The sequence below is a fragment of the Danio rerio genome, chromosome 7, assembly GCF_052040795.2.
Source record: "Danio rerio strain M-AB ecotype USA chromosome 7, GRCz13ab, whole genome shotgun sequence".
NCBI lineage: Eukaryota > Metazoa > Chordata > Actinopteri > Cypriniformes > Danionidae > Danio > Danio rerio.
This window is the reverse complement of record NC_141027.1, coordinates 40,916,991-40,940,083: the sequence shown is the minus strand read 5'-3', so window position 1 is coordinate 40,940,083 and position 23,093 is coordinate 40,916,991. Positions and strand designations below refer to the sequence as shown.

General features: G+C 34.2%; 2 protein-coding genes and 1 long non-coding RNA gene across 11 annotated transcripts in view; 2 read left to right on the top strand and 1 right to left on the bottom strand.

The window, feature by feature from the left end:
- The window catches only part of ube3c (ubiquitin protein ligase E3C), a 46,791-nt gene extending 39,392 nt beyond the window's left edge, over window positions 1-7,399 (top strand). The window contains 1 exon segment of the mRNA NM_200473.3: window positions 5,290-7,399. Coding sequence (NP_956767.2) covers window positions 5,290-5,460 — 171 coding nt within the window. The 3' untranslated portion in view covers window positions 5,461-7,399.
- Window positions 7,400-10,542: 3,143 nt separating this feature from the next.
- Window positions 10,543-12,500, bottom strand: LOC147836072 (uncharacterized). The gene is made up of 2 exons (XR_015496035.1): window positions 12,162-12,500; window positions 10,543-12,069 (listed from the first exon to the last, which is right to left on the bottom strand). It is a non-coding gene; the product is annotated as an uncharacterized LOC147836072 (long non-coding RNA).
- A 6-nt stretch (window positions 12,501-12,506) lies between these two features.
- dnajb6b (DnaJ heat shock protein family (Hsp40) member B6b) overlaps window positions 12,507-23,093 on the top strand; it is a 41,772-nt gene continuing 31,185 nt past the window's right edge. For 3 of the 9 annotated variants that reach the window (XM_087258964.1, XM_087258961.1, XM_087258967.1), the window contains exons 1-2: window positions 12,507-12,797; window positions 21,305-21,428. In XM_087258964.1, coding sequence (XP_087115090.1) covers window positions 21,361-21,428 — 68 coding nt within the window. In that variant the 5' untranslated portion in view covers window positions 12,507-12,797; window positions 21,305-21,360. 9 annotated transcript variants of the gene reach the window in all.

Genomic DNA, 23,093 nt, shown 5'->3' with positions numbered 1-23,093 from the left:
GCAGTATGCCAGTTGTGCTTATTGAAAAATCGAACATAAGATGTGTTTTTCTGCCTTTCTTAAACTAACCAAGTACAGTAATAGTCATTTCATTGACTTTATTAGATATTTTAATAGCCGTCATCAGTTAAAGCGGATTACTTTAGCCTGTATGAATTTGGGTGGGGGGAAATCGTGGCATCGGAGCAATTCCACAGATATGTGTTACTGCCAAAATTAAAGTGGGTCCGTTTAATGAATTTGACTTTGGTGCAGACGCTCTGAGGAAGGGATGGAAAAGAGGAGTAAGAGGAAAAAGACGAAGAGAGACGGATCAAGGGGAGATGGCCTTCCACCTCGTCTGCCTCTTCAGCCAGCTCAGCCTTAATTAGGTGCCGTTAAACACCCTAGAATTCATTAGGGGAGAAATAGCCCTGTCACGGCGAGCTATTTAAAAAAGATGATGGATACCCTTTTTTCAAAATGATGGCTCCCATCGTGACACTTTCTCGATAAGCAACGATACTTTAATACCTTAATTGTTAGAAAAATTGGCCCGTTAAAGCAGGTTTAATCAGGTTCATTTTGGGGTTGAGCCTTGCAGCCGTGGGGAGAGTTTTTTCATTAGGCCCATCTCGTTGCGTTATCTGTATTATCAGTGTTTTGCAACATCATTTGGAAGTCAGTAGATAATATTTTAAAAATGCACAGATTCATTCTTACTTAAATTGCTTAATATGTCATAAATGGGAAATGTTCCCTGTATCATCACATTCAATTAGGAATTACATAAATCATGTAAATGATGTAATATTTCCAACAAAATGGCCCTATTTAAGAAATCAAAAGTAATAATGTCCATCACTGGATATTACTGTTGGATGTTTGCATGAGGAAATATTAGTCAAATAATAAAGGTTTTACTACTTAGAAGCTACCTTGCTCTCTTGTACCATTAAACCTGATAAACCTCTCTGGAATTCAGCCTCTCTCTCTGTGAATAATAAGTGCCACCTACTCAAATTTGATTGGCCATCTCTAACTTTTAACTTTCATCCATTTAGTCAGTTATAGGGCAGGACTTGTCCTCAGTGTCTATGATAGTTAACACCCTGGTATAAAGCACTTTATAAACCATTTCAATGTGAGGATGTCATTGGTCCATGAACATTTCCTGCTTGTTGTCTAACTATTTCATATCTTTAACTTGATGTTATAACAGATATTGTTGCATTATTTATCAAAATGTGGAACTTTTTGGACTCTCAGGCACTATGAAAATTTAGAATGTAAAACAGGAGACACGTCAGGACCATTGTTATTGCTTACATCCCTTTAAATTGTTAGAGGTTAGATGTTATTGTTTACATCCCTTCGAGTTTTTATGATCTAATACTTTCTATATTTAATGCGAGGAAGGATTTGTATTCTTTGTATCCGTACTAATTATTATAAATCCCGTGTTTTGATTCACATATAGTAAAAAGAAGTCAAACATCTATTTGCATTTTTTGGAGCTGAATACTAAAACTAAATCCAGCACAGCACTCCCACTCTAGCATTAAATTCTCTTAGCACAAACAAGTTACATTGTATTACTAGGACTTCTTGTTTGTATTGCCTCTTCTTGTTAAATCACTAAATATCTTCTTAATTGTAATTGCTTTAGACAAAAGCTAAATCAGGGGTTCCCAAACTATTCACAAATAATAATGGCAGTGTGACCACCAATATCCTCTGAGGTGGTAATAAATATAGCAACAGTGCACACTCACCAATAGGCCCATGTCTATTCTTCGTTTACGTTTATTTTTTTTTTAAACTTATGTGAGTGCTGTAAATGTGCCAGAACATTTAACCTGCTGCCATAAAATCAGTCTGCTGCATCTGACACTATCCGCTTGTTATGACATATGGAATACTGTTTCCGGGGGGGTATTCCAGAAAGCTGGGTTAACTTACCATCTGCTAAAACCTAAACTCTCGGTTGATTTACCCAAAACCTGCTTACCGCGAGTATGTTGGTTCCAAAACAGGTGACAAGAGTTAGTTAAATCAACCTTCTGAAGATAACAGCGGGTTAATGCGCGTGCACGGCACACACCTGAAGGCATTTTCAGTAGATCGCCGAATTCACGAGTCACCATAGAAAGTCACGGTGAGAAAAAAAGGGCAACGCACTTTACAGAGCTGGAGGTTTTAAAAACAGAGATTACACATCTGCTTCAACGAAGGAAAGAAATATAGAATAAGAAATAGATAAGAAAATAAAAAATAAATAATAAGAAATTTTAGGCCTATTAGTTCATTAAATTACACATGCCACCCTCCATTTTATTGCAATGATAAATTAAACTACTCTTTAACATCCTTTTTGAGTATGTTGTGTAACCATTCATGCATTTATTTTTCTTGCCATTAATTTCTTAAAGCCACAATATGTGTATTGACTTATAAGGCTTATAGAAATTGTAATCTTTCTGGAGCTAGAACTCTGTCCAAAGTCATTAAACACAGAAACATTATCATAAAAGGTAATATTTAATTACTGGAGCTCTTTATTTAACACTCTAGAATATTCTTTCTGACATGCAGCTAATAGAAAGAGGCCTGTCTAACTGCTGTGTCCTATAATAAAGGCTTTTCAGTGGTTGAGTTTTTGACTTAAACCACACACTGTCACTGTTGTAAGTGATTGTTGTCAGATAGCTTTAGGTTCTTTTTATTTTGCATGCAGACGAAGTTCCTTCTGCCTCAACTAACAAGCAGTGTAAGAATTTTCTGCACTTTTCCATATTTGAATATTACTCTTGGATCACAAAATCTTTTATCTACATATTTAAATTCTAAAGTAGCTGTATAAGGTCCATCTTCAAAGATAAAGTCACATGAGCATCAACTTAAGGTGAGAAATGTAAATGAAAAATATGTTACACGTTGAAAGGTGTGTGTATAAAGCAGTGTACAAAATCATTCATTTTATTTCAGCAAATGAAGAAATGAACAGACCAAACTATTTGATTAAACATAGTTTTTTGACTAATTATATTTTTTTAGCACTCTTCCATCTGTTTTGTCTGCTTGGGTCACTGAGATTTCCTCTGAGTCAGGCTGCAGGTAGGGTGTCATCGTATAAGGCAGAAAAGGGTATCTTTTGTCCTCCAGCAAGTAACAATGTAGTGCCCAGTAATGATTCTATTTTATAATACAAATATAATAAAAATAAACATTGTGTTAAGCAACATTTGCTTTATAGTTTTTTTTTATTACTATATTTGTGTTATACACTTGAATCATTATTTCCTGAAAATCAGCCATTTAGCCTCAACATAGTGATGAGGTGGGGTGTGTGATGAGCTGGTAAGTGGAAGCAGTAATGAGTTTAATAGTTGAAACATCAAAAGATTAAGGATAGAAAATTAAGTTGTACCTGCACACTTATACTTTGGACAAATTTTATATTATCAGTGTCCTTTAGTGACTGATGGAGCTTTAAAATCGGCTGCAATTAATGCACACAATAGCATTTAGAAACCCTGAAAAAAATATTATATTAAAAAATGTAGGTGTGTGTGCGTGAATGTATATATAAGAACGACGTCCTACATCTTAAATTAAAGATATATTTTCCTACAAAAGACAAAGCTGCCACTTATAATATTATACAGAAAAATGTGAGGGTGCAGAAGAAGAGAAAAAACACAAGATCTGTAAGTGAGATTCGAACTCGCTCCGTTGTGCGCTCCATTGTACTGTATCAGCGCACTGTCCACTACGCTATTCCCGGGCTCTGAATCATCTGTGTAATGATACGCAGTAATGTATGACCAAGGAACTGTACAAAAGTGTAAAAAACAGTTCAGTGCCAGGCGTACTGTACAGGTGGTCATACTGCCACATGTACAGTTGCCTAAAATGCCCTGACGCGAATACAAAGAGCTGCACTGAATGTTTTTTATGGTAAGTGCAGACCCGCGCTTTGTCACATTTGATTTCAAAAAGGTTTGTTAAATACATTAACATTATGAATTTGGTTATGAAAAAAACTATGCACTTATAACCCTCTCAACAACAAAAAAACTTGTATCTGTGTGTCCACATCCATAAATATTCTCATCAAAAGAGCACGCAATGCTCAGTAAACTCTCTGAAACAGACAAACTCTGAAACATAGCAACTTACTCTCTGAACATAACCTGCTCCGGAGCAGGTTATCTTCAGAGAGTAAGTTGCTATGGCTACTTAACATACCCAGAAGTTACCTCCGATTTTGGAACCAAAGTTGAGGTTATCCACCTACTTACTCTCAAACTTACCCGTGTATGTCACATAACCTGCTTTCTGGAACAGCCCCCGGGTCCAACCCGCTAGTCATTTGAATTAATAAAATATACATCTATGACTACCTTTTAGTCATATGACACATTCAAGTGAAAGATATTATTCAATATTCAAATATTATTTACTTTCATCATGGCAAAGATAAAATAAATCAGTGATTAGAAATAACTTATTAAAACTATTATGATTAGAAATGTTGAAAAAATCTGCTCTCTATTGAAGAGAAAAATAAATAAATAAATAAATAAACAGGGAGGCTAATAATTCAGGGGGCTAATAAATCTGACTTCAACTGTGTGTGTGTGTGTGTGTGTGTGTGTGTGTGTGTGTGTGTGTTCACACATACAGTTGAAGTCAGAAATATTAGCCATCCTGTTTATTTTTTTTCCCGTTTAATAGAGAGCAGATTTTTTCACCACATTTATAAATATAATAGTTTTAATAACTCATTTCTAATAACTGAATTATTTTATCTTTGCCATGATGACAGTTAATCATATTTTACTGGATATTTTTCAAGACACTTCTATACAGCTTAAAGTGACATTTAAAGGTTTACTATGTTAATTAGGTTAACTGTGTGTGTTTGTGTGCGTGTGCGTGTGCGTGTGTGTGTGTGTGTGTGTGTGTGTGTGTGTGTGTGTGTGTGTGTGTGTGTGTGTGTGTGTGTGTGTGTGTTCACACATACAGTTGAAGTCAGAAATATTAGCCATCCTGTTTATTTTTTTTCGTGACTAAATTGAAGCTGGCTTAACTGAAAAATGCACAGCGCAGCATTGATCTATGCTTGTATTCATTTAGTCGCTAGAACATCTGTTTGGCTTATAGGAGTAATGTATGAGTCGCATGACATTATTCAGGCTGTGTGTTTGGATTTGCAAAAAGAAGTATAATTTTTTCCTTCTTCATTTTCTCAATTTAATCGATACTATTGATGCTCATGAGAATTTCCACTGTCTCTATTTGTAGGAGCTGTACCCAGCCTTTTGCATTCACAACGGAGGCACTGACCTGGAGCGCCTCCCCACCGCTAGCACTTGCATGAACCTTTTGAAGCTGCCAGAGTTCTGCGACCCTCAGCTAATGAGGAACAAGCTGCTCTACGCTATCGAATCGTCCGCTGGCTTCGAGCTCAGCTGAGGGAAAACCACAATTCCTTGATGGCCTTGAAACTCAGACAAGAAGCTGCGGCCTTCAGTCATAGTGACCAGCGAGGAAATAAACAGCTAGTCCATCCGCTGTGGATCTACAGTGATTCGCAGAAGTTGTGGCATGAACAAATGCGCTCCGTTTTATTTTTTACTTCAAATAGACTAAACATGTAAATAACACATTTATAAATTCCAAGCAGCATCCAAGAAAAGCACTAACACTGAAGCGGAACATCTGAATGTTGAAGATACTGAGGGAATAAAATGGCTACGGAAAATCGACATGCAGATTTACCTTTAGTTTTTGCATTGCTAACATCAAAGGCAATCTTTTAAGACGATGCCATTTTAAGGTTGCGACTGCTCCTTGTCACCATATAGTGCAGCACATATTGAGTGTCTATCAATAAAGATGCATGCATTAACCTCGCTGACTCGAGCTCAAACATAAGCTTCTACGATGTAACAGCATGGCGAAAATACAAACATTAGCTTCATACAAACGCTCATGCCTTGACACGGGGCCTGCTAATAAAATTCTGAGCTATTAATTTTCCTGGCTAAAAAGATGACTTTATAGCTAATGTGCCCAACAAAGAAGTTTAATCGAGTCATGGTGGGATGTGTGAGGTTAACGGGTGGTAGGACAGAAAATGGCGTGCAGTCGTCTTGTTTTTAATCATGTAGAAATGATGAGTTTTACTGACAGAATGGAGCTGCAGCACACAGTTTGATATTTCAGTGCAACAAACAGGCCCGATTGGAAGAATTCAGGCCTTAAGATCCATTGCGTTTAACCAAAATAAATTTTCAACACATTTTGATCTTGGCATTACAGCAATGGATGATGATGCTGATGTTTGTGCAATAAAATTAAACCAGAGATTTTGAGGACATGCAGGTTGTTTTTAGGCTAGTGGTTCAAGGAGGTTTTTTTTTGATGAATGAAGTATAAATATGACTTTGAAGCCTTTATCTGGACACTAATCCAACGTCTGCTGTAGCACAGAACAATTCAGATAAACACACTCTGTAAAAAAGGTCTGTAAATTAGCATTTTTCTGTATTTTGCCATTCATGTTTGTTCTTTCAAGTTTATTTAGGCTTTTGAATTGCATTCGGAGATTTTGATCTTTCCTCTAACAACTTCTGATGTTAAAAAGTTTGATAAAGTGACTTTTAACTCTGACATTTTTAGTAGTTTGAACTGATGCTGAGTGTGTAAATTACAGTTCAAAAACCTGGTAATAATGTACCAGAGCCACAGATTTATTTCTGCATATTTTATTTCTTATTCAACGAATTGTTTCATTTCGTTAAACCGCACAGTTGAATTTTCCACATCAGAAGTCATCAAAGCAGAGATCATTATGCAAAACGCAAATAAATGGAAAAGCTGTCAATCACAAAATACAGAAAGCGTTAATTAACAAATCATTTGAGCAGTGCAAGACTCGAGCGTTTACTTTCAACATCCTGCGATTGCTTCATTTGATTTGCTGCTACTTGCCGGGTTCTGAAAGGACATGTTGGTTGTTTGATTGGCAGAGAGCTGAAGATGATGTATTTGTGAATATGTACATGTCTACATCTTTTAACGTCCGCACAGCATTTGTACAAGACTTTTCATTTGTCTGCTGTCAGTAGTCACCTGTTCCTCAACACCCAACGTCATACAGGTGCTGAATATCTGATTGTAGATGTGTAGAGTTTGTCTTGATGTTGGTGATGAGAACGACAAGTGATTGCATTTGTGTGTGTAAAAAAAAAAAAAAAGTGTGCGTTTACTAAAGTGTACATGCCCTGAATGACAAAGACGGCTCTTCAATCTGTGTATCAGAGGGTATGGCAGTTATTAAATATGTTTTGGGGTTTTATTTGCACCGGAGAGGTTTCTGAATCTTTTGTTGAAACTGAGTAAAAACTCTGATGCGCTTTATGGCCTTTGACATATAATTAAAGAAACATCCAGTGATGGAACAAGAAAGGAGGCTTATGGAGAGCACCGATGCATTATCCGGACAACATAAATTAGGGCTCGGAGTGTTTGACATAAATCTAATAGGGCTCTGCAATGGGAACTTTTTTTTTTCCCTTTCTCTCCTTGGCTCATCTCCATGTATTCTCCATATACGCCGCACTGTAATAAGTCTCTGGACTCCTCCTCCCTCTATGACCAAATCTCCAGCATTTTAGCAGCAATCTCAGGCGGGGGTAATTGGGTCTTAAAAAACCAACTTGTCCTATAGCGATGAAGGATTGGTCTTAATTATGGGGAGATTTATTTGGGCCTATTACCTTATAATGGATTATTGCTCGCAAACTTAATGCCTCTGGCCATCCATCACATCCACGTGCGAAGATATAGCAAAGGTATTTTATATAGCTTTTAGAAATGTTATTATTGCACTTAGGGTCAAGTCATTTCACGCCGGAATATGAAAGCGGAGAGATTTCATTTCAGAGAATTCATTAAGAACAATTAATGGGTTTTATAAACCCTTTGCGGTTAAGCGGATCTGATTGCTTTTTTTTTTTTTTTTTTTTTTAACAGTAAGTGAAAAGATTCTAATGTAGATCGTCATCAATCTTGGTTAAGCATTTCCTATTTCAATTTTATGAATTAAATATGTTTATTTAAAGATACAAGATGGTTTAATTTGTCAGTTTGCGGCACCCAAAACTGGATTTTCTTTGAATATTTGCAGCTAAAATTACCACTTTTCTCTTGACTTATCGTTTATAATAATAATGAATAATTTATGCTTGGTAAAACAAATGGTTGTCTGCAAACTCCTGACATGTTTTTATTTTAAATCTTGAAAAAAATGTAATTTAAAGCATAAAATTGTGATCGGTCAAATTAAAAAATTATATAAGAATTAATCAGAAAATGGGGATCTGCTATGGTCAATGTCATGTCTATGAATTAAGAACTTTTTTACAGAACAAACTGTGGTCAATGACTTGCTTAGTCAAGCTAATTAACTTTTAAATTGCACTTTAAGCTGAATAGTATCTTTTAAATAACTAGTAAAATACTATGTATGGTCCTCAGGGCAAAGACAAAAGAAATTAGTTATTAAAGGCCTTTGAAAATGTTATATTTTTAAAATATTTCCGTTAAACAGCACTTGGGAAATATTTGACAGAGTTACAGGAGAGCTAATCCTTTTGTATGTAAGAAGAGAGGAAATGTCTTGTTTTTGTTTGTCTTTTTAACACTTTACATTTTTACCAATTGTCATATTGCACGATAAAACAAGCAAATGACAGCACAATTACAGTTAACTTAAAAGCATAGGTCACCTAAAGATAGAACTTCTGTTAACAGTTGCTGATCCCCAACAACTTGCATAGCCTAGTACATTTTCCAAAATATACAAGTGGGGAGCAGCAACAATGTGCTTTCCCACATTCATCATAAATTTTAGCATAAGAAATATGCTAAATAATTAATAAATTTCATAATTGCCTAATAATCTGTCAATACATAATACTTATTATTATAATAATGATGTAATACAATTTCTGTGATTTATAAACATTTTGTCTTCCTACTGTTTTTTGCTCACGTGTAAATTAAATAATCGATTAATTACCGCATATAGACAAATTCTTCAATTCGTTTACTACATTAGAGGGCCAATGGCGCCTCCTTGTGGAGGTTCATTTCCACAACAGGAAAAGAGCCATATTTTAATAAATGCAGCATTTATATACCATGAATGGCCTCTGATTTGAGATAAAAGTCTAACTGAATAGGAAAGAAGACACATATTCGTATTATTATTTTATTACTATTAAGACTATACACATAACTTTGTGCAGTGGTGTAAAGTTGTAATATGTTGTTGTCTTAATATGAAATCTTGGTTATATAACACGGAATTCATGACTAACAATGGTTAAACACTAGTAAAGTGATAGATTTTTAGAATAATAAGATAATATTACCTTGGTAATGTCACATGTTTGTTGTCTAAAGCTTTAATAAAATAAATAAATTAATAAACATTACTAACAGAAGGTCATTTTCACCCTCTGCTGGCCAATACTTGCAAATGCAGCACACGCTTTCAAGATACTAGTTCAAGTATATACAGTACAACAAAGGCAAAGCTGTATCATAAACACCTGTTTTACTTAACACTGTTGTTATGGTTCTCAAAACTCACAACATTTTTAATATTTATTTATTTATAATTGTCTACAGTCTGTGGCGTATCACTCATGTTATTTGTACATTGTAGTTTATAGAAGTTTCTAAATGTAAAATATATAGTTGATACACCAGCATTTACAGAATGCATCTTTACAACTCGAACATTGGGTAACTTTTTTCCTTTAAACAGGATAGTCCAGTCAAAAATAGAAAACCTGTCCTCATTTACTCAAGCTCGTTTCTATAGTTCTACACTGGTGTCAATTCCTTTCTAGAACACAAAAGAAGATATTTGTGAAGAATGCTGGTAGTTTTTGTTTTCATTGACACCCACTAAATGGCAACTGAAACTTAAATACCAAATACTGTTTAAAGGTTGTTTTTTTTTTTGACAATTTGAAAAAAACATACATCTATAAATGCATACATTATTTAGCTTACTAAAGAGGGTTGTAAATACAGGGTATTGAGTGAATAATGAAAAAGCCTTTCCAAGTGGTTTGGAATGTAGCCACTCTCATAAATAATCGCTCTTATCTTAAGCTTCCAGTCCAGGATCCAGCCTTCACACACAGCAGGAAGGACAAGGCAACATTTGAATTCAAATCTATGCATCACATCCTGTCTACTGAAACACATTCACACAGTAACACTCTGAAGGACACATTAACATATCCATCTATGCCTATAAACTAAAACATGTATCTAAACCGTTACATATACTTTGGAAATATGCTAAAAACATAGCACAAAACATTAATTTGTTTTATACAAAAAACAATAATTTTATTACTGATAATTTTACACACTCTTTTTTTTTTAAATAGATACAAAGGTGAACATGATCTGTCAAAACGCTCCGTGAGCTTGAGGGTTATAAAAAAAGAAAATTAAAACCTGCATTAATTTTCAACATAATAGAAAATTTATAAGTAAACAAAATCATGATTTAAATGGACAAATATATGATAAACTGATTAAAAAAGGTCCACATACATCAACTAAGTGTGGTGTATTCATTTGCATTTACATTTTATTATTTAACTTTGTCCAAAGTTTTTTTAAATTTTGTTTTATTATAACAAAATGAAACATTTACATTACGTTATATCACATTACATGCCAGGGATTAAAACAGAAAAGTATCTTTTAACAAATTCAGTTTTTACAGCTTTCTTGTTAGTACATTCAGAAATCAAAGATATATAAAGATTTAGATCTTCAAGAAAAATCTGAAAGAAAGGTTTACGCTTACAAAATTTACACTTGTGTATAAAATATTTGGCCAAAAATATAATGAGATTAAATAAATAAAAAGCATCTGGATGTTCAATTTGATGGTTGTATAATAGAATAACAGTTTCATAGTTTTTTTTGTCCAAAGTGTTACCAGAAAGAAATGAAAAGATGACACATCATTACTATTATTATTATGATGCTTTTCAGAAGTCTGGACTCCTTACTTTATTTTATTAATGTATCTTTAAGCAATCTTTAGTTTTGGTGTGCCATAATTGATTTTCTAAATGATTTTTTTATTATTATTATTGACATTTTCTTTTAGATTAGCATTAATAAAATGTTGGTTTTGATAAAAGTTGGTTTTCTTTTATATGTTTGTTATTAATAGTTTGAAATGTTGATTAAAAATTGCAATAAAAATTAAGTAGAGCACTGGATACTGCAAAAAATAATTAAATAAAATAGTGGAACCTGTTAAAGGCAATTTAATGGTTTAAAAATATAAAAAAGGCATCAAATCTTCAACCAAATAAAAAGGGGATGTTCCAGTGCAATCTAATCTTAACTGTGCTTCTTGAGGCTGAAGCACCATCATTCGCAAACCATTTGGAATACACCCAGACCAGAAGAATGGGACACCAAAGATTGCCATCAGAGGTCTTGGTTCAAAAACACATGGAGAATGTTGATAAAGTTATTCTAAAAATCTCCCAAATTTGGACAAGGAAAAAGGAGGTACTGTATGTTCAGCAGGTGCCAGCTAACACCTTAACATCCATATTTTGAAAAAAAAAAAAAAAAAAAAAGTACTGTAATTTAAAGTTTTAAATATGAAAATTCCTAAACTGAATCTGACTAGGCCTGAATCTTGAGCAGAGGAGGAATTATCTGTGACATCAGCTTCCCACCATCCCACATCCAAATTGTATATCCCACTGACGAGTAAGCTAAGAGAATAAAAAACATACAGAAAAAAAAAATAAATAAAGCAAAAACCTGGTTAATAATGCATTAAGCTTAAATAAAAAAACAAAACACAACATGAAAAGCAGTAAGCTGGTAGAAAAAAAAACATGCAAGTCAATGTTTCCATCTTCAGGTTTCCATCTTCAGAAGATCTTTTGTGATCAATGGAAGAAAGTCAAAAGGATTTGAAACAAGTGAAGAGTGAGTAAATGCGGACAGCAATTTCTGTTTTGAGAGAAATGTGCCTTAAATAGGGGAATAAAGCTCATTTGGATTTCTTAAAAATCTGATTGATTAAAACTGAAATATGGACTTACTCTAGCCTATATTGACACCTGTGAAAATTCTTCACTCTTCTCTCCACATCTCAGTGTGAAATATGTTTTCACTTCCTACTTCACCACTTCTCGGTCTCGAGAGTTTTATTTAGACTAACATCAGTTTCACAATATGTTCCTGAACTATAAAACCTACATATTTGTTTTTATCTTATGAAAAATGCAGGATGTTTTGTCCATTGCATCGTATGAAGCTAATTTTAAAATATATTACTTATTTTCTTCAAGATGTCATTTGACATTTCCCACATTACAAAACCTTTACCTGACACACCACTCCGAATTCTCCTCAGCTGTTTGGGTAACAGGAAGTGACGAAACTGCACTAGAATCATGTCGCTTTTATAGAGGTCGGCGGATTGTTGGAGAACATTAACGGCAGATCATTAACAGGGATACAGAGTCACTGAAACACACCTGCTCATCTCTGCCTTTCTAACAGGGAAGTTGTTCCAACCACCTGGGACTGTTTTATAAACGGACAGCGCTCGGACCAAACAGATTTCCAGCAGGAATAATAGGTTATATATTAATAAAAAACTCGACCTTATCATTGGATACACCGCGAAGCTCCGAAACAGCTGTAATTAAAGAGACTTATCATTGTCACCGAAGGTTGGTGAGTTCAAAGTTGATTTACGTTTATGTGTTTTTCGGCATGCGATGAAAACGAGATGAAAAAATACAGTGTCAGTGTCTCAAACTCTACTGTGCTGCCTTTGTAGTCAGCATCGCTGGCGACTTTTGAGTTGATTCTCTGTGATGCTATTTAAGCGACTATTTAAGCACACATAATGCTGAAAAACAGAAATAAGTGTTTAGTTTTACTCATTTAAAATGTCCTTGAAATGACCATTGGCACTTCACTGACCCAATTCAGGTTCAAGCGATTTTATTAAATCTATAAGAGCATACGATTCAATAGTTAATGTAAATACTGCTGTACAAAGGCTACACATATGATAACACCTTTAACTTGCCCATTAAGTTTAATACCAGGTGAAGACAATTAGTGCTAAATGATGGTGTACAATCAGCTTTTTAAAATGATTATTATTTATGTTTAAACCAAGGCATGCCTTTGAAAGTATTAGTCATTTCAAAGAGAGTCTTGACTTTCCAGAACTTTCCATGTCTGCTCACACCTCTAAACTTGTTGCATTCAAAATGTCATATAAACCTGATACGTGCTGGAGATTCATTCACAATTAGTTCTGATAACAGAAGAGCTCACTGTTGTTCGCTTGTAGAACAACAACATGTCTTGGGAGAGTCTTGGTGTTTGGAATGCTGTTTCTGAGACCAACTGTGGTTTTAATGTAATCTTGACATTCAACATTTGCCAGATAGTCATCACGTAACCTCTCAGCATCCGTCACGTTACTTCACTGCCATTTACAAGTCCTCCACCATGCATGGCCTCGTGGATAGTCAAATGTGATCCTGTCTCAAATATCATACTCGCATTGCATAGGTTACATACTATTATATGAGCATTAGTATATTATTTAAACATAGTAACTGTAACATAGTAACTGAACAAAGTTTGTTTATCAATGTTTGCATATATTCTTTTATTAAGAACCTTGACATGAGTTGGGTTATGAGTTTTTCTGTTGACCACAAAAGATGTTTTGAAGAATGTATTAAGAAATTGTGAAAACTATAAACACCATTGACTTCTATAGTATAAAAAACAAACTCTATGGTCTATAAGTCAATGGTCTTTCCATCATTTTTCAAAACATCTTTTTTGTTGTTCAATAGAAGAAAGTGAAGCCGGTTTAAAAGAAGGTACAAGGTTTTACTTTTTGTTGAACTGTCCTGCTTCTAGAGTGTCCTTTAAAGATAAAAACATAGTTGTATTTATATGGCATTGATGTGAAAACTCCATTAAAATAGTTAAATTTAAATTAGTTTAATTTAATTAAGTTTAATTGAGTTTCAAAAATGTACTGCTCTCGTCATGTTGTTTTTGGCTGACTGTATATTAGAGAATTACGTGATTTCAGATGCAGCCATTGTCACATTTGACAATACTACCTCACTATTCGCTTGTTTGTTTATACTTCACATTTAAAATTAGATTTTGGTGGATATTAAAGGTTATGCTCATTTTTGGTAGTATTACTGCAAAGCGTGTGTGTATTATTGTGTTCTTTTGAATCTAGTGTTTGAATCTGGAAATGGTGACGTGGGATGTCCGATGATAATTCTGAAAGTATATTATTAATTCATTCATACATTTTCCTCCAACTTCGTCCCTTTATTCATCAGGGGTCGCCACAGCGGAATGAACCGCCAACTTATCCAGTATATGTTTTACGCAGCACATGCCTTTCTAGCTGCATCCAAGTACTGAAAAACATCCATACACACTCATTCACACACATACACTATGGCCAATTTAGTTTATTCAATTCCTCTCTAGCGCATGTATTTGGACTTGTGGGTGAAACCAGAGCATCCAGAGGAAACCCATGCCAACACGGGGGAACATGCAAACTCCACACAGAAATGCCAACTGACCCAGCCAAGACTCGAACCAGTGACCTTCTTGCTGTGAGACGATAGTGCTAACCACTGAGCCATTGTGTTGCATAATAATAATAATAATAATAATAATAACACCTTTTAGTATATGAAGAGTTCAGATGTAAAAGCCTTTAAATACCAAATGAAATTTCTTTCAAAATGAAAACTTTTCTCAACCTCCTATGTTTAGGTTCAGTTATTCCACATTAAAGGCAACGAAAAGAACCTATTAATCACCAAAATATTAAAATTGCAGAACCTACACACAAGAGCTTGAGAAAAATGTTAATTTAGGGAGAAAATATTAGATAGTGTTTAGAGGATTTTGCATCTGAACTCTTCATATGTAGATCCACTACAGTATCGACCTTAGTCCAAGTGATGTCTATTAAGGATGGTAGTTTGCTGATTGTGCTTTCACAGCATTGCTTCACTTTAATCTAAAGAATGGAGGAAGATCCTTTTAAATGAGGAAAAACCCTGTCTCAGGGTTAACCTGGATAAGTGGAGTAGCAGTAGCCAGTTTGACAGGACTGTGAAAAGGCGTAATGTAACAGCTTTCAGTTTCAAGTCAACTAACCAAGTGTCTCTTTAGTTCTCTGTTTGTCAGTATATTCTGCAGGATTTAAAGATCAATGCTGTTAAAGGTGCCCAGTGTACTTTACTTTCTGTCTTTGAGGAGGTACTGGTGTGCCTTTCACTCCCACTGTAACGTAAGAACAGGCTTTGTTGATTAGAAACCTTTGTAAGGCCACTAGACAACCACTATTTATAAAAGAGACATCAAGCAGCTGCAATAGTGTGTCGTTATCAAAACAAGTTTAAATAATTTAGTGTAGTCATTGGGTAGTAATACTTTATAAAACTGATTTTAATGACATCGGTTTGATCAAATGTAAAATTTTCAGGAAGTGTATAAACTGTCTGGGCTATTTATGTTACAGTCTGTCTTTTGCAGAAACAAATTACTCCTATAAAAAGTCTTTGGTTTCAGCCATCTGAAAGGAAATGACAGAAACTTAATATTAGTGCTTACAAAAATAATCACAATTAATAAAATAAAGGTTTGTTTTGTTATAATTTAAGTGTGTGACTGTGTATATTTATTAACTATACAGGCATGTATATATTTGAAAACAAATTATATTTATATTTAGATCTAAATTATATTTGAAACAAATTATACATACATTTAAATATCTATGTAGCAAAATTGTTTTGTATAGATTTGTTTTAATGAATGTCCATCACTTACACATAATGTATGTAGGCCTGTCACAATAATCAAAATATTGACTTATTATCGCACAACACGTGGATATTTCCTCAATTTTTTGTGATGCAATATATATTGCTCATACATAAAAAAGTCAGCAACATTTTAACTTATTGCACAGCCTCTGACACCTTCAATAAAGATACTGACGATGTCAGTATGGTTAAAAAAACTATAGTATTTAATATAAATTATAGTATATTTTTATGTGGGTGCCTAACAATTGAAAATAGATCTGGTATTGTATGTGGCCTATTCAGCATCCTGTGCTCTAAATTGACTTTGGTAAACATGCAACTTTTTCCTAGTGTTGGTACCTTGCACATTTTGTCAACATTGCTTAATTATTTGTTTAGGATATATACATTTTCTCATGCTGATTCCAATGCCCAATTATTAAATGAAATATTCTAAAGAATAAAATATGTTCTTTGATAGTGTATTTCCATTATAATGCTATTAGGTTCATACTTGCATAATGAGTGGCATAAATTGATTTTAAAAGAACAATAATATCGTTATCACATTAAATTGTGGTACAATATATCGTACAACACAAATTTGATATTGTGACAGGCCTAAAGGTATGTCTGTTTATTATAGATAGATATTTATTACGTCAAAGCAAACCTTTATTTTGCATTCGGTTAATCTTTGCCTAGCTCTACTTAATTTCCAAAGTAACAGATTCAGACACTTGTATCAGTTGGCCATAAAACTCAAAGACAGTAGCAGAGTTCATCCAGCTGTCCTCTGGTTCAGTCTGTCACACCTTTGCCAAATATTGATTTCCATTGTCCTAGATAGCACTGCCTCATCTGTTACTCACATTGGCAAACATGTGCTGTCAAATAAATCTCTTATTTTGAAAGAATAAAAGAAATGGCAATGCTTGTTGCTGGACTGATCATCCATTAAACTTTCAAGAATACATTCATGCACTCTCAAACCTGCTAATTTAGAGTTACTTTTCATATCTTAGAATTAAACCACCAAACCAATTTAGACTAACAAAAACTGGTTGATCTGTGGTGAGATTTGGCACAATCTGACTGCATACTTTGCGGTCAAGAGATCTGGTGTTAGCTGAGCTGACAGCCTCCTCTTAGTGCCATCATGAGAAGCCAGAAAACAAGCTCCAGAGAATTCAGCAACCATTTCACATCTGTTCACACATTTGTGAGTTTGCCCTGACTGCTGTTTCATGACAAGTAGCAAAGGAATGTGCAATAGAGATTGAAGGAAGATAGAGCTGAGGAAAAACCATGAATCGAGGACTGAACACTTACTGTAAGTGTACTTCATGAAGTGAATGACTCAAAAAGGTGTAAATGTTGGAATGTTGGCTGCAGGGCAAAAGGTGGGGTTTGAAACACTTAATGGCTCAGAACTGACTAAAGAGAAGAGGAAATGCTGTGTGTGTGCTGTATGTGAGAATCAGCGTCTATTGAAACTGGGGCATCAGTCGCTAACAAAGTTCTTCCATTGTGTTGTTTATATAAATTTGTGAAACGGGTTGAGTTTGTATATTAATGAGAAATGGCCGTTGGAATGGGATGAATGTAGAAACAACATTTTATATGAAGTGAATCCATTTGTAAATGAAAGAAACATTCAGGTTGTACATATAGTAGGAGATGTAGAATCGGCCAGTCAAGACTTACACACTTATATTTAAGATGGTACCTCCTTTTAAAAATATCTATCGAAAGGGCAAGAAAAACCTGTTTGTGACTTGTGTACGAATATTTTGATGATAAAACATATTTTAATAGAATGTGTATTTTAAATTATATTAGAAAAAAATTTTATTCAGGAAATATTTTAAGGGAAATGTTTGAAAAGGGGTCTTCAGGAGGAATTTTTCAAATGTTATTATTAATCAACCTAGAAGATATATATGTATATGACTCTTTTTAGTGTTGTTGTTGTTATCCGGGGCAGACTTGATGATTTGGGGGCCCCAAGCATTACCAGGTATGGGGCCCTAGCATTAAAACTCAAAACACTCTTTCTCTGTGGATCTTTTTTTCTGTCTGTAGATTCATTTTTCTTTTTCTTTAAATAAACTGCATGTTAAAAATATATATTAAGTGGAACCTTTATCTTCTTAATGTAAAATGAAATACAATTAACTTACAAATAAAAAACAAGTTCACAAACGAACTATACGTACATTTAATTAGCTATTTTTGTGATTGATTAGATTTCAATATTTGCATGTGCAGGATGGAAGGAACATTTCACAATTCATCATCAAAATCTTAATGGTTTTGGATATAGTTTTACAATATATGATAGAAAATGTATAAAAAAGCTATATGATTAAATAGGCTTCTTAGTATTAGTTGGGGGCCCCTAATTTCCTGTTGCCCTAAGTTTGGAGGCCTTAAATCCCCGTGGCTGCTTACCTCGCTTATCGATAAAGTCTGCCCCTGATTTTTATTTGTATGATTTTTGTACTTTGAAAAAAAAGAATTGATTAAGAATGATTGATAAGGATGTTATATATTGTATATTTAGTATAGGTTTTGACATGAATATAGCCAATGTTGTTGGGGTGACACGGTGCAGCAGTGTGTAGCACGATCACCTCACTGCAAGAAGGCTGCTGGTTTGAGCCTCAGCTGGGTCAGTTGGCATTTCTGTGTGGAGTTTGTTTCCCCCCATGTTTGTATGGTTTTCCTCCGGGTGCTCCGTTTTCCCTCACAAGTTCAAAGACATGTGGTACAGGTGAATTGGGTAAGTTAAATTGTCCGTTGTGTATGAGTATGAATAGGTGTGTATGGATGTTTCCAGTGATGGGTTGTAACTGGAAGGGCGTCCGCTGTGTAAAACATGTGCTGAATAAGTTGGTGGTTCATTTTACTGTGGTGACCTCAGATTAATAAAGGGACTAAAGCGAAAAGAAAATGAATAGCCAATGTGCTGGTATCACATTAAAACATAAAGAAATACATTTGTGTGTCAAAATCTACCTATTAAGTACATTTTCAAGTTGCTTTCTTGAAATAATATATCTTAGTCCTCAAATTGCCTTAATGGTTGTGTTCATTGATATTTAGAATTTTTGAAAATAGTTAAAATAATATAAATACAATAGTTTTTGTTTGTTTGTGTAGTAGTCCAAACAATTTACTATGTACAGTATAGTACACTAGTAGATGTTTCTTACTGAATCACTGTTGTTGTGTAACTTGAGTTTGCTTGGGTGGCATGATAAAATCTTTTTTGCTTTTTAAGCTTTAGGGTTTAAATTTTTGTGGCCAATCAACCTTCATCCTGTCTTTTTTCCTCAGTATTGGGTGTTTGCATGAGCAATACATTTATTCATTTTGAACAAATTGTAATCAAACGTTATCTGTGATTTTAATTTACGGAAATGAATGCAAACCAAAAATGAAAAATCTAGATAGAAAAAAAAAGTTGTTTTCAAAATGAAACAATTTATTGTTGTGCTGAATAATCACAGTCAACAATGTGCTTGCAGTTTATGATTAGGAATGGGAGTGATTTAGGGTGAGTTGCATGTAATTATTCACCATTAAAATAAAATTATTTATTTAAGTCCTGAGTAATCACTGTAAACAATGTACAGATAGTTATTATTAGTATGATAGTTATTTATTGGTATGATTTAGGGTTAGTTGCACGTAATTATACCTAATTTATTGTTATCAGTAAGTTACACATATAAAATAAAGTATTAATAAAATAGTAATTCGTTGGCCTCAACCGAAAGTTGAGCCAAAATATATTTGTTTTTGTTAGATTTGTTGTACATGTCATTTCAAGTGGACTAAATTGATAAAGTAATTGTATTTTTAAAGGCACAGTGACAGTAACAAAATTGTCTGTATTAGCAACAAAATACGGTGTATTGTTATGATGCTGTGACTGAGTGTGGAGTCATGGGAGTTGTCCTTGTCATTACATCCTACTGTACTGCAGAAATCCTCTTAAAGAATGAGCTGAAATATTCAAAACTTATGTTATTATGGTATTTGAAGCGGAGTTAGGCTGAAAGCTGTTGAAGTGAAATGAATGTTGAAGCAATTGCTGATGAGAAACGAGCATTATACAACATGAAAGCAGGAGAGCTTTTATTATGCCACAGTCCATCACTTCTTCTGGTCATGAGCACATGTTGAAGAAGCAGCACTGTTATATCATACTTAATACATTTAAGGGTTCTGTTATAATGCTTTGTGCAGTCTTATAAATACACCACACATCTTGGTGTTTTCCTGTTTTCCATAAAATAGGAAAACAGAACCACACTTAGTCACTAGTTAAATTAACCAATTTCTCTGGATTTGAACGTTTTTAAAAACATTTGGAATAAAGTAAGTACATAAGCCATCAAAAATATAACGTATAGTATAACTAGTGCTTTTTAAACATTAATACATATTGTGCCTTTAAGGCTGGAATACATTACATGACTTTGCCCATAATTACAATCTGGAGTAGTTTTTGGCCTGACCCTGATATCACAGGCCTTTGTGAGGTTTAATGTTAGATGGACACAGACTTTGGTATTTGTAATCTTCATCCTTCACTTCCGACATATTTTATATCGAGTTGATAAGCTTTTGAGCCAAATTTAGTGCAAATAAATTTAATTTGAACACTTTTCTCTGTGGGTTGAAAGTCTAGAAGGATGTGATGTTCAGTTTTTGTGTTTGATGCCCAGTGTTTCTGGTCAGTAGACTTATGATGCCTAATGTTCAGTCCTAAAGTCAGTTTAGTGTTTTAAAAATCATGTAGTGTAGGCCTTGATCACCTCTGGGCCTGTCCTGAAGGACACCGCTGATATAAATAACACCAGTCAGATCCAGCTGGAAGGATACGGGAACTGACTATTTGGCACCTGATTGTCTGAAAGCAGTTGATGTTTTGATGCTAATGATAAGTCTGATAAATTTAAGATGATTTAAAGGACACTATTTAAAAATATCATGTGGGTTCGAAGTATAACACGCTTGTCATATTCATAAACCAGTAAGAACTTCTGCTTTTGATAATTTCTCATATTATGTTACCTTCTTAAATAGGATTTCCTAAAATAAAATTGAAGTAATATACAGGAGCCTAGAGTGGATGACATGTCCAATCATGAATCAATCCTAAACACTATTATGCATGCCATGAAATGTAATGCAGAACTAAGCTTTTAAGTGACGAGTTGGTGTTTTGAGGTTGTCCCTCACAGTAGTCTCCCACCCTTTAACAAAGCACACCCTCAATCTGTTGTCCTCTCTTTTATGTCTTCTTCAACTGGTTCTCTGTCGCTCTCTTTCTTTTTCAGGCCCACTGCTGAACATCAGTCTTCATCCCGTGGAGTGGAAACCCAAAACCTGAGCCATGGAGGAGGATTATTACCACATCCTTGGTGTCACGAAAAGCGCATCTCCTGACGATATAAAGAAAGCGTAAGTACTCTGTGTTCTGTCATGGCTGTCTATTTTTACACACTGGACATAGTAGAGCGTTAATGATAACAGTGACTGTGCAACACAGGCTTAGTGTTACTGTTTGTGTGAGACTTCTTTATTACTCATCTCTGTCAGTGCGTTTGTTTTAATCCCTTGCTTCTGATGTTCTTTGAATAAAAATAAAAAAGCCCTCCTTTTTAATGTCTTCGTTTGGAAATAAACAAATGCGGACCCAGATAAGCATTGCTGTTCGTGCTTGCCGTGACATTGCTGAGGTTGAGATGGAAACACTTTCACTGTGGTAAATATAGAAGGGATTAAGAGAAATGCTATGGCAAACTCTCTTATGTCATGACAAATTGATAAAAGTTTTAAGAAATTTGCCAATAATTTTTCAACTAAACATCTTCAAAATGCAAAGTACATTCTTAATCAGCTTGATCCAAGACCATTCATATAATAGTACATAGTTTAAAATATTCAATAGTTTCATAAGATGCAGTTATGGGAAAATATAAGAGATCATTTGGCATTTTTCAGTTTAGCTGTATTTAGTACAATTTGTAGTCATGTGTTGGAGTAAAATGTAATTTTTGTTTTATCTGAAAACAGCTAATGTCATTTCTTAAAAAAAATATATATATGCGTTTTATATATGCATTTTATATATGTATGCAACAGTTAGTTAAAATAACAAAAAAGAAGGCATTTTCATTTATATTCATTTTTAGACGATGCAATAACCAGTGTTTTAACTTGGTATTTAGTTATGAAAGCAATATTTGGTAGAATAACTTCAGTTGTTTGATCACAATTGTTTTGCTTTTTTTTGTGTTTTTTTTTTAAACCAATTATCTTTTTCTTTTCTTTAAAAATGTAAAAGGAAGGTTTTACCTTTTTAATAGAATTAAACAAAAATGAGCAGTTTATGCAAACACATACCTAAAGAGTTCAGTAAACCCAGAGAAACTAATGTAGTGGAAAAGAAGTTCCATTAATGCAAAATTTCACGGTAACATTGTATTTTGATGGTCCCTTTAACGCATTTTGTTGAATTTAAGTTACATTGCATCTACATGCCAACTAATTCTCATTAGATTATAAGTAGACTGTTAGGTTGGGGTTAGTGTAAGTAGACGTACTTGCAAATTTTCTTATGGTCAGATAAATGTGTTGAAGGAGCAGTATCAGCAAATATTAAGCAGACAGTCTACTAATACTCAAATGAGAGTTATTGGCATTTAGTTTCAATGCAACTTGCCAACAGAATGTGCAATAGGGACCATCAAAATAAAGTCTAATTGCTAATTTCACACGTCATTTAGATATTGCATGTAAACATTGTATGTAAACACAGTCTTTTATTTTGCAATTTGAGCTTGACCCAGAAAAAGGAATAGGGTGTAAATGCATAGAAGGGAAACCTTACAGCATTTAGTGGTGTTTAGTCACATTGTGTCCTTATTCATTACTCCACACCTTATTCATCCACTCCCTTTCTAGAAAGGGTGTTTTTGTCCTTTGTTTTTCAGGTGAGCAAACAGCTATTGAAGCCTTGTTCTGTAGGTCACTGAATTTGCTGATGTTTAAGGGAGGATTTCTAAAGCACAGTGGTTTGGAGGGTAAACGCTATCAAAAGATGTGCAAAGGACAAATCCTCTG